General features: G+C 42.0%; 1 protein-coding gene and 1 long non-coding RNA gene across 4 annotated transcripts in view; both read right to left on the minus strand.

Moving 5' to 3' along the window:
* Positions 1 to 572: 572 nt before the first annotated feature.
* LOC121580615 lies at positions 573 to 2,627 on the minus strand. Its single transcript, XR_006003106.2, has 2 exons — positions 1,522 to 2,627; positions 573 to 1,483 (listed from the first exon to the last, which is right to left on the minus strand). It is a non-coding gene; the product is annotated as an uncharacterized LOC121580615 (long non-coding RNA).
* A 4-nt stretch (positions 2,628 to 2,631) lies between these two features.
* LOC121580614 (abl interactor 1-like) overlaps positions 2,632 to 12,500 on the minus strand; it is a 44,491-nt gene continuing 34,622 nt past the window's right edge. For all 3 annotated transcript variants that reach the window (XM_045224634.1, XM_045224633.1, XM_045224632.1), the window contains 3 exons: positions 6,206 to 6,292; positions 3,309 to 3,497; positions 2,632 to 2,892 (listed from right to left, as the gene is read on the minus strand). In XM_045224634.1, the coding sequence (XP_045080569.1) occupies positions 2,717 to 2,892; positions 3,309 to 3,497; positions 6,206 to 6,292 (452 nt within the window). In that variant the 3' untranslated portion in view covers positions 2,632 to 2,716. The remainder of the gene's footprint in view (positions 2,893 to 3,308; positions 3,498 to 6,205; positions 6,293 to 12,500) is intronic.

Consider the following 12,500-nt stretch of genomic DNA (forward strand, 5'->3'; position numbering starts at 1 on the left):
CTGTGTGTGTATGTGTGTGTGTTTCTGTGTCTGTGTGTGTGTGTCTGTGTGTGTGTGTGTGTGTGTCTGTGTCTGTGTGTGTGTCTGTGTGTGTGTGTGTGTGTCTGTGTCTGTGTGTGTGTGTGTCTGTGTGTGTGTGTGTGTGTCTGTGTGTGTGTCTGTGTGTGTGTGTCTGTGTGTGTGTGTGTGTCTGTCTGTGTCTGTGTCTGTGTGTGTGTCTGTGTGTGTGTGTCTGTGTGTGTGTGTGTGTCTGTGTGTCTGTGTCTGTGTCTGTGTCTGTGTGTGTGTGTGTGTCTTTGTATGGGTAGTATTATTGGGTGTTAAATTGTTTGGCAAAAAGTCATAGAAGCTAATTGGATTTCCAATGCTCTTAATAATATATGTAATTTAGCAAACGCATTTATCCAAAGTGACTTACAGTCATGCATGCATGCATTTAATGTATGGGTGGTCCTGGGCATCGAACCCACTATCTAGGCATTGCAAGCGCCATGCTATATCAACTCTACCACACTTCCCTCTTCTTTAACTGTCCCAAAGAGAAATCCCCCACCAAAGATCAGCTTCATGTGTTGTTTTGGTGAGCTGTTTATTACAAAAAAGACTGTACATAAATGTCAAATAACACATTATATATATACAAACCAGGGGCTCTATTCGATCCGTATCGCGGAAGTTCAGCTTTACAGCGTGAAGGCAATGTTCCCACTTTAGCAGAGACGGCATTCATGGTAAACACTGCATACATCGGCTCAATCGGAAATTCCTTTTCCATTCCTATAGCGGTATCTGTAACGCTTCAGCTTGAATAGAGCCCCAAGAGGAAAGAAGAGAAACATCAGACTCTGTTCCCATGAACAGTTAAGGTACAGATCAACACCATTTCCACATTTCATATAAGAAAACAGGCATCAAATCAAGGCGCATTGAGCCATGGAGCCCCAAAATTTTTAACGTTTTAGTGGTAGACAACACAGTGGTTGTCTAATAATATTCTTCTAGGAAAATATAAATAAATCCAAATCCAAACTGCTACCAAACCATGAACCACAGTCTCAGACAAAGTATTTCAAAACAATCATATGCAGTGCTAGAAATTAGGTAGAAAAAAGTTGTTTCTCACAAAAATGACCTCTGATGGAAAAGTTAAAAGTACAATCATTAACTGGATGTAATGGCAAATTATTATTCACAATAAAACGTTTTTTTTTTTTTTTCATGTATTCATGTAGTCATGCATACATTGAGGTTGAATACTGTTCATGTTGAATATGTTGGCATTACATGGTCTTCCACACAGGTGCACGTAGCAAGCTTTACTTAACTTTGTCTGTGCGTCATGTCTACTTCATGGTGTCATAACTGTAACCTGTGGTCATAACCGTAACCTGTGGTCATAACCGTAACCTATGGTCATAACCGTAACCTATGGTCATAACCGTAACCTGTGGTCATAACCGTAACCTAGGGTCATAACTGTAACCTATGGTCATAACCGTAACCTATGGTCATAACCGTAACCTGTGCTTAGCATCACTGACGGCTCATGACAAATAAACCTAAAATGTCAGTATGTAAGAGGTAAGGCCAACCAACCACAAGCAACCTACATCTTTGCATGGGAAGTATTTTGTCATAAACTGTATTGAGTCAAATCATCATGTCATGTTTGCAAGGAAGTTGTTTAGGCATTACTATGCACTGAAATGTATGTGGAATATGACTTTTTCATAAATGTGTGGCACAAATGTGCCTTTTTTTTTTTTTGACAATCGTTTTAGTACATTTGAGTTAACAATGCACCGCTAAATTGCCTACATTCACTGTGATAGAAATGATATAGCAAGGTTACGTTCAAGATTGAACATGTAGCATTGTTCCAAATCCCCCTGTACTGCTCAATAGGTAGGCTAGCACCCTTCTTGGACAGCCTCCTTGTTTTGAGGTTGAGGATGGAAGGTGATAATGGTTATCAAGCACCAAAGATAAGCGCCTAACCGGACCCCACTGACAAACCCAGGATGATATAACTCAAAACGAATAAAAAAAGTCATATAAAAAGCCACTGAGAACTAAGCAGACATTCCAACACAATGGAACCATGATGGAGCAAAAGTACAATAATCAGTTTCTTGACGTTTGCCATTTGAAGCAAGCACATTTCAGGAACCATTTTCTACAGTAGCCTGACAGCATAAAAAACAGTAAGATACAATTTATTTTCCACATTAAAAAAAAACATTCTTATCAAGTGACAATTGGCCGAGCTGAGGGTAGAAATGGCACCAAAAGAGAAAAATCAAATAATACCCGAAACACGACGACAAAATAAGAGTTAAACCATCCTTATCTGGCACAACTTGGCTTGCTGTTGACCACTCAAAAGACGCCGATGAAAACTCACAGGTACAACACACTACTGACAAACCAACTGTCAGCTTCTCACACTACTGACAAACCAACTGTCAGCTTCTCACATTACAGTATATACAAGTTATATAACAAAAACAAAAGAACTTCACCAGAAATAAGCAAATTCACGTTCATATCTTTTTGCAATCTACACTCACTATACCCCTTTGATGTCCCTATTCCCTGTCCCTTGGCCCACCTTCCAACCCCCCCCTCCCAACCCCCTCCCCCTCCCTCCCAACCCCCCAAATTGTTGTTTTCTGGTAACATCTTGGCATTTTTGCTCTGTCAAAATGGCCGCCCCTTAGTCTGCGTAGTGCATGATGGACTCTACGTAGTTGCCGGGGAAGAGGCCGGTGACGCCATTGCAGACGCCCTCGTACCAGCCGTCGTCGTTCTTCTTGATGATGTAGATGATGGAGCCCTCCATGAAGGACAGCTCGTCCTCCTTGTCCTTGGAGTAGTCGTAAATAGCCACCACTGTAAAATACATTGGATTCATTTATTTCTGGTGTTTGTTTTTACCGGGCAAGAACCCATTCTCTTTTACAATAACGACCTGACCAGAGACAGAACAGAGTGAGAGAGGACAAATGGTGGGAATGGGTTGTACTTGAAAGGATTCCTTAAAGAGATTACAGTACAGATACAGTCCTAATATTATAGTAGGCCTAAACCAAAGATATACAATTTGTGGGTGTACTATAGTATCGTATGTCCTGTACTAAATTGGTAATCCGGATTTGGATACGTTTAATTGTCTGTGTCCACAGACATTTACTTTGCACCATTTAAAAACAAGCTTATAACAGCCCCTAAATCATGCTGAAACGGGTATTAGTGACTGGTCTCTGTATTACGTCACTGACGTTCCCGGGGGTACCAGTCAAACTCACCCTTCTCTGCGTAGGCCTTGGGGGCCCAGTGGGGGTCTCCGTCAGCATAGGGGTCATTGTAGTGCACTACGGCCGCCTCCTCATCCCCTTGGTAGTCCACGGGCGGGGGCGGGGGAGGGGGCGAGGGCTCCTCAAACATGATCACGTCCTCGGGAGGGGGCGGTGGAGGGGGGGCCGGGTCATCTGTAACTGGACGGAGACGGGGACAGGGGTTGGGGAAGAAATGACGGACATTATGGAAGTAGAATTTCATCGACTGGTGTAGTAATTCTATTTCTTTCTGTGACATCAATAGGGCCAAGTGTTTCTCCTGACCATGTGACCTGACCAGGGAAAACTCCTAAATATATATAGCGCTAATATACTGTATATATATATATATATATATATATATATCTTAAACAGGAAAACCCAGCTGTAATATATACAGTACCAGTCAAAAGTTTGGACACACCTACTCATACAACGGTTTTTCTTAATTTTTTACTATTTTCTACATTGTGGAATAATAGTGAAGACATCAAAACTATGAAATAACACATATGGAATCATGTAGTAACCAAAAAAGTGTTAAACAAATCAAAATATATTTTATATTTGAGATTCTTCAAATTGCCACCCTTTGCCTTGATGACAGCTTTGCACACTCTTGGCATTCTCTCAACTAGCTTCTTGAGGTAGTCACCTGGAATGCATTTCAATTTACAGGTGTGCCTTCTTAAAAGTTAATTTGTGGAATTTCTTTCCTTCTTAATACGTTTGAACCAATCAGTTGTGTTGTGACAAGGTAGGGGGGGTATACAGAAGATAGCCCTATTATGTCCATATTATGTCAAGAACAGCTCAAATAAGCAAAGAGAAACGACAGTCCATCATTACTTTAAGACATGAAGTTCAGTCAATACGGAACATTTCAAGAACTTTGAAAGTTTCTTCAAGTGCAGTCGCAAAAACCATCAAGCGCTATGATGAAACTGGCTCTCATGTGGACCACCACAGGAATGAAAGACCCAGAGTTACCTCAGCTGCAGAGGATGAGTTCATTAGAGTTACCCGCCTCAGAAATTGCAGCCCAAATAAATGCTTTACAGAGTTCAAGTCACAGACACATCTCAACATCAACTGTTCAGAGGGGACTGTGTGAATCAGGCCTTCATGGTCGAATTGCTGCAAAGAAACCACTACTAAAGGACACCAATAAGAAGAAGAGACCTGCTTGGGCCAAGAAACACAAGCAATGGACATTAGACCGGTGGACATTTGTCATTTGGTCTGGAGTCCAAATGTGAGATTTTTGGTTCCAACCGCCGTGTCTTTGTGAGATGCGGTGTGGGTGAACGGATGATCTCCGCATGTGTATTTCCCACCGTAAAGCATGGAGGAGGAGGTGTTATGGTGTGGGGGTGCTTTGCTAGTGACACTGTCTGTGATTTATTTAGAATTCAAGGCACACTTAACCAGCATGGCTACCACAGCATTCTGCAGCGATACGCCATCCCATCTGGTTTGGGCTTAGTGGGACTATCATTTGTTTTTCAACAGGACAATGACCCAACACACCTCCAGGCTGTGTAAGGGGTATTTAACCAAGAAGGAGAGTGATGGAGTGCTGCATCAGATGACCTGGCCTCCACAATCCCCCGACCTCAACCCAATTGAGATGGTTTGGGATGAGTCGGACCGCAGAGTGAAGGAAAAGCAGCCAACAAGTGCTCAGCATATGTGGGAACTCCTTCAAGACTGTTGGAAAAGTATTCCAGGTGAAGCTGGTTGAGAGAATGCCAAGAGGGTGCAAAGCTGTCATCAAGGCAAAGGGTGGCTATTTGAAGAATCTCAAATATAACATATATTTTGATTTGTTTAACACTTTTTTGATTACTACATGTTTCCATGTGTTATTTCATAGTTTTGATGTCTTCACTATTATTCTACAATGTAGAAAAATTAAGAAAAACCCTTGAATGAGTAGGTGTGTGTCCAAACCTTTGACTGGTACTGTATATATATATACAGAGCAGGGTTTTCCATTTTTAGGATATACTGACTGTACCTACAGTATAACATATGAATAACATGCATGCAACATGACAGTGCAGTATCATTACAGTAACCAGTTGTCATGGAATTGTTATATAAGTCTTATTTATGTCAGTCTTATGTCAGTCTTATGACAGGTTTCATTTACATTATGTCTCACCCACAGGCTGCTCATATAAAGTGTTATATAAAATGTCATATGAACTCAGCTCTGCCACTCCAAACTGAACACACAACTTCAATAACTTCCAAATGCCCCTACCAGTACGTTGCTCCTTAACATCATACAAACAAAACATGAATTCATATATATTATATTCTACTCTATTCTATTCTATGCATGAGCCTGATCTTCCAGACATGTGATGACCTACACTGGCCAGCAGATGGCATGACAGAGCACAGTGTATTCTCTTAACTGTAGGAGACAGACACAGTAGTTCAGAGTGCTATGTCTCCTACAGCTTCTCTGGGTCAAATGCAAAACAAGGAAAGGAAGGATGAAACTGTCCAGCTGGAAAAACCACTAAGGTCACCTGGATAAGGACACTGAGGCATTGGGAGGGTGTCACTGAGACGTGCCCGGTCTGCTTAAAACCGTGTGACTTGGCTGAGACTATGCAGTTTTTCCAAACGTTAAGTCAGGTGTGTTCAGTGGACAGAGATAGAACCATAGAACACTTTCCCCTGTATCTCAGTGACCATGGCAACAGACAAGAAATGGAAGGCATTAGGGACCGTGTGACAAAGGCATGACAGACAACATCAAAGAGGACTAATAGGTCCCAGTGTCATATATAGGACTGAGGGAGTGGTTTTGATGTTGCCCGTGTGTGTGTGTGTGTGTGTGTGAGACTTACTGGTCTCCTGCACTCTGGCCACAAAGCCGGTCAGAGGGATCTGAGGAGTCAGCTGGACCATAGGAGGAGGAGGAGGAGCCACAGACACTGGAAGCAGCAACACAGAAAGGCAGAGAGATGGACAGACCAGAGAGAGAGACAGACAGACAGACAGACCAGAGAGAGACAGACAGACCAGAGAAAGACAGACAGACCAGAGAGAAAGACAGAGAGATGGACAGACCAGAGAGAGAGAGAGAGAGATGGACAGACCAGAGAGAGAGAGAGAGACAGAGAGATGGACAGACCAGAGAAAGACAGAGAGGTGGACAGACCAGAGAGAGAGAGACAGAGATGGACAGACCAGAGAGAGAGAGACAGAGATGGACAGACCAGAGAGAGAGACAGAGATGGACAGACCAGAGAGAGAGAGAGAGACAGAGAGATGGACAGACCAGAGAAAGACAGAGAGGTGGACAGACCAGAGAGAGAGAGACAGAGAGATGGACAGACCAGAGAGAGAGAGACAGAGATGGACAGACCAGAGAGAGAGACAGAAATGGACAGACCAGAGAGAGAGAGAGAGACAGAGAGATGGACAGACCAGAGAAAGACAGAGAGGTGGACAGACCAGAGAGAGAGAGACAGAGAGATGGACAGACCAGAGAAAGACAGAGAGGTGGACAGACCAGAGAGAGAGAGACAGAGAGATGGACAGACCAGAGAGAGAGAGACAGAGAGATGGACAGACCAGAGAGAGAGACAGAGAGATGGACAGACCAGAGAGAGAGACAGAGAGATGGACAGACCAGAGAGAGAGACAGAGAGATGGACAGACCAGAGAGAGACAGAGAAATGGACAGACCAGAGAGAGAGAGACAGAGATGGACAGACCAGAGAGATACAGAGAAATGGACAGACCAGAGAGAGAGAGACAGACCAGAGAGAGAGAGACAGACCAGAGAGAGAGAGACAGACCAGAGAGAGAGAGACAGACCAGAGAGAGAGACAGACCAGAGCGAGAGAGACAGAGCGATGGACAGACCAGAGAGAGAGACGGAGAGATGGACAGACCAGAGAGAGACAGAGAGATGGACAGACCAGAGAGAGAGAGACAGAGAGATGGACAGACCAGAGAGAGAGACAGAGAGATGGACAGACCAGAGAGAGAGACAGAGAGATGGACAGACCAGAGAGAGACAGAGCAATGGACAGACCAGAGAGAGAGAGACAGACCAGAGAGAGAGACAGACCAGAGCGAGAGAGACAGAGCGATGGACAGACCAGAGAGAGAGACAGAGAGATGGACAGACCAGAGAGAGAGAGACAGAGAGATGGACAGACCAGAGAAAGACAGAGAGGTGGACAGACCAGAGAGAGAGAGACAGAGAGATGGACAGACCAGAGAGAGAGAGACAGACCAGAGAGAGAGAGAGACAGAGAGATGGACAGACCAGAGAGAGAGAGACAGACCAGAGAGAGAGAGACAGACCAGAGAGAGAGAGACAGACCAGAGAGAGAGAGACAGAAAGAGGGTGGGGGGAGGGGGGAGAAAAAGTGGGAGGAACAGAGAAATCTGCTTGTCAGAGAACAGAACAAAACAAAGCAGTAAGACACGTAGTCTGTGAGTAAATAGTGTTTTTGCTTCAGCTTTTTTCCAAATGTATCTTTTATCTAGGATAGTTGCAAGTTACAGATATAAAAAGAGTGACACTGAAGCAAGACAATAAGAAAGCTAGTAGAATAGAAATGTTGTGTGGGACGCTGGTTCTCCATAGACAATAAAACATGCCCAGCGGGCAAAACTGGTTGCAATGAGGTTATCACAACCACAAACTGGTTGAAATTCTGTCATTATGATGTCTTTTCAACCAGTTTTGGCCACCTGGTATATAGACAAACAACATGCAGCGCTGTAACATGATGTTTCACAGCACACTATAGACACTGTCTTGAATGAGGTACCATTTCATGCAGAGTAGTTCCCAATATTATAGGAATGATTTGAAACAGGTGGCAGCCCACTGGGCCCAGTAGGGAAAATTGTTGAAATTACATAATTATAACCAGAAATTGTTGAAATTACATAATTATAACCAGAAACTGTTGAAATGACATCATTACAATCAGAAACTGTTGAAATTACATCATTACAATCAGAAACTGTTGAAATTACATCATTATAAATTAGAAACTGTTGAAATTACATCATTATATAATCAGAAAATTTTGAAAGTACATCATTATAAATCAGAAACTGCCATTTTAACTAGTTTTGTCCAGTTTCTCCTGCTGGGAGAAACAACCAACTTCTAGTGTTTAATGTAGCATACTGTGTAATATTGTGTAATACAGAAAGGCGGCTGACACGTAAGACAACAATTACACCCAACCCTGGTGTTATAAGAGATTGTTCCCACCAAAAGGCATTCACTTTTTTAGCCACTTCTCCTACGGACAAGTAGGACTGATTTTCTACTTGTCAACCCTCCATATGGAGAGCTACCGGGTGTTCAGGCTTTTTATCCAACCCTGCAACTCAGCATTCAGGGGCGATCTTGACAGCATAGTTACAGAGGCCTTCAGAAAGTATTCATACCCCTTGGCTTATTCCACATTTTGTTGTGTTACAGCCTGAATTCAAAATGTATATATATATGTATTTTCTCACCCATCTTCACATAATACCCCATAATGACAGAGTGAAAACATGTTCTTAGAATTTTTGCAAATGTATAAAAAATTAAACATATAAATATCTAATTTACATAAGTATTCACATCCCTGCCTGAGTCAATACATGTTAAAATTACCTTTGGCAGCGACTACAGCTGTGAGTCTTTCTGGGTAAGTCTCTAAGTGCCTTGAACACCTGAATTGTACAATATTTGCACATTATTATTTTTAAAATTTCTCAAGCTCTGTCAAGTTGGTTGTTGATCATTGCTAGACAGCCATTTTCAAGTCTTGTCATAGATTTTCAAGCCAATTTAAGTCAAAACTGTAACTAGGCCACTCAGAAACATTCAATGTCATCTTGGTAAGCAACTCCAGTGTATATTTGTGTTTTAGGTTATTGTCCTGCTGAAAGGTGAATTTGTCTCCCAGTGTCTGTAGGAAAGCAGACTGAACTAGGTTTTCCTCTAGGATTTTGCCTGTGCTTAGCTCTATTCCATTTATTTTTATCCTAATAAAACTCCATAGTCCTTGCCGATGACAAGCATACCCATAACATGATGTAGCCACCACCATGCTTGAAAATATGAAGAGTGGTACTCAGTGATGTGTTGTGTTGGATTTGCCCCAAACATAACACTGTGTATTCAGGATATAAAGTTAATTTCTTTGCCACAATTTTTTGCAGTTTTACTTTAGTGCCTTAATGCAAACAGGATGCATGTTTTGGAATATTTTTTATTCTGTACAGGCTTCGTTCTTTTCACTCTGTCATTTAGTTTAGTATTGTGGAGTAACTACAATGTTGTTGATCCATCCTCAGTTTTCTCCTATTACAGCCATTAAACTCTGTAACTGTTTTAAAGTCACCATTGGCCTCATGGTGAAATCCCTGAGTGGTTTCCTTCTGCTCCGGCAACTGAGTTGGGCAGGACGCCTGTATCTTTGTCGTGACTGGGTGTATTGATACACCATCCAAAGTGTAATTAATAACTTCACCATGCTCAAAGGGATATTACTTCTACCCATCTACCAATAGGTGCCCTTCTTTGCAGGGCATTGGAAAACCTCCCTAGTCTTTGTGGTTGACTCTGTGATTGAAATTCACTGCTCAACTGAGGGATCTTACATATAATTGTACGTGTGGGGTACAGAGATGAGGTAGTCATTCAAAAAATCATGTTAAACACTATTATTGCACAGAGTGAGTCCATGCAACTTAATATGTGATTTGTTAAGCACATTTTTACTCCTGAACTTATTCAACACAGGGGTTGAATACTTATTGCCTCAAGATATTTTAGCTTTTCATTTTTAATTAATTTGTAAAATTTTCTAAAAACATAATTCCACTTTGAAATTATGGGGTATTGTGTGTAGGCCAGTGACATAACATTCTATCAATTTTGAATTCAGGCTGTAACACAACAAAATGTGGAAAAAGTCAAGGGGTGTGAATACTTTCTGAAGGCCGTGTACTTGTCAATTAGGCTATTCTAATAATTTTTTTTAAATACTTTGTCAGAATTACATTGCCGGTATTGAATACAGGAGAATTCTAGCCGATTTTGAGCGCTTGTGAGACGGTTTTACAACCGGAGTTTGCAGCATTGGTTTCATCAACTGTGCACCTGTATCAACTGCGTGTTGGTCATTTGCGGTTATAGCACAACAGGAGAAAGTGGGAGCAGGTGAGTCCAGCTGTGTGTTGGTCATTTGCGGTTATAGCACAACAGGAGAAAGTGGGAGCAGGTGAGTCCAGCTGTGTGTTGGTCATTTGCGGTTATAGCACAACAGGAGAAAGTGGGAGCAGGTGAGTCCAGCTGTGTGTTGACAGGGGTCGTGTTTTATAATGAAGGTCAACAGCATTTTTTTTGCTTCAATAAATAGAGTGATCTTGCTTTCCTTTACAGCGATGTCTGCTGATAGAGTGTCCGTTTGTGAATTCTCATCTGAGTTTAGAAGTGAAACTGAAGCACAACAGTCTGATGCAGAGCAGAAATTACAATAAGAAGCATTTTAGATCTGTGTTTAAAAAAACGCAGCAAGATATTCTTTCCCTGCATGAAAAACATAGAATTATGCGTTAAAACGACCCCTAATTTCACTTGCTATCTAAGTAAGTGGCTAAATTAATAAGCTGACGGGGCTTTCTGCCGTGTTTGAGAAGTCAAAGCCCTTTGGATTAGTTATCTGTACAGCTGCCACTGCTATCTTGATATCCTTTAGTTTTTTCTCCTCTTGGTTCTCGGCCCCTCAGTCTACTCCTACCCCCTCTTCTCTTCTCAGAGCAGGCAGGCCCGTTGCCCTAGCGACTTCATTTGTCGAGTTCACATTTGCTTGTAAATGTCCAAACCAGTGGAGGCTCCTCAGAGGAGGAAGGGGAGGACCATCCTCCTCAGTGAATTTCATAAAAATAAAAATAGTGAAACACTAAAAAAGTTATCATTTTTAGATCAAATATATTTATATGTCACCAAATAATTTATTAAAACACACTGTTTTACAATGAAGGTCTACAGTAGCCTCAGCAGTACTCTGTAGGGTAGCACAATGGTGTAGCCGGAGGATAGCTAGTGTCCGTCCTCCTCTTTGTACATTGACTTCAATACAAAACCTAGGAGGCTCATGGTTCTCACTCCCTTCCATAGACTTACACAGTAATTATGACTACTTCCGGAGGATGTCCTCCAACCTATCAGAGCTCTTGCAGCATGAATTGACATGTTGTCCACCCAATCAAAGGATCAGAGAATGAATCTAGTACTGAAAGCATAAGCTACAGCTAGCTAGCACTGCAGTGCATAAAATGTGGTGAGTAGTTGACTCAAAGAGAGAGAAAGACAATAGTTGAACAAATTAATTTCTTCCTAAATGAAGGAGAAGCAAGAGAGAGAGAGCTAGCTATATTTTGTAGTATATATATTTTTTCACTTTCACTTACTTTGCTCGCATCGAATGCAGCTAGCTAGTTTGGCCTACTCAAACATCCTACTCAAACACCCTAGATCAGCTAGATGCAGGCAAGAGTGTGCAACGCGGTATTGAATGTGTCACTGTCTGTCACCTTGATTATTCAAAATTCTCTCGACCTGTGTAAACTTTAATTCATAGGCTAGGTTGTAGCAACCTCATGATGGGTACAGGGAAAATTTGAGTATCATGTAGTAGCCTAAACCTATCGATGTTACATTAAAGATGACTGAATGGAATATGAATGACAGTCATCCAATATGCTGGAATAGAAATACGGCCATGTTCATTAAAAAAAGGATCATCCTCCCTCATCTTAAAACGGCACCGACTCACTGGTCCAAACTCACCAAAAATGACATTCGGTAGCTCCTACCTATATATGTATAACTTTATGAACTGGATTGCCTGTCTTTGCAATTCGTTTATTTTTGTTTGCGCTCGTTAGCATATTTAGCTAGCAGTCTCCATGGAAATTCGCTAAATTACTTGCGCTAATTTCTGGTAATAGATGGCACCACCTTGTGTACCAAACCGATAATACCGTATATCCCAGGATGAGAGAAGGACGGTATGACGATATGAAAATCTGGATACCGCCCAACCCTACCGCCTTCAGATAGATAGACCAGTCACCTGGGCACAGCCATAGAGCTGCCTTCAGAAA

Source organism: Coregonus clupeaformis, chromosome 14, assembly GCF_020615455.1.
Source record: "Coregonus clupeaformis isolate EN_2021a chromosome 14, ASM2061545v1, whole genome shotgun sequence".
Classification (NCBI taxonomy): Eukaryota; Metazoa; Chordata; class Actinopteri; order Salmoniformes; family Salmonidae; genus Coregonus; species Coregonus clupeaformis.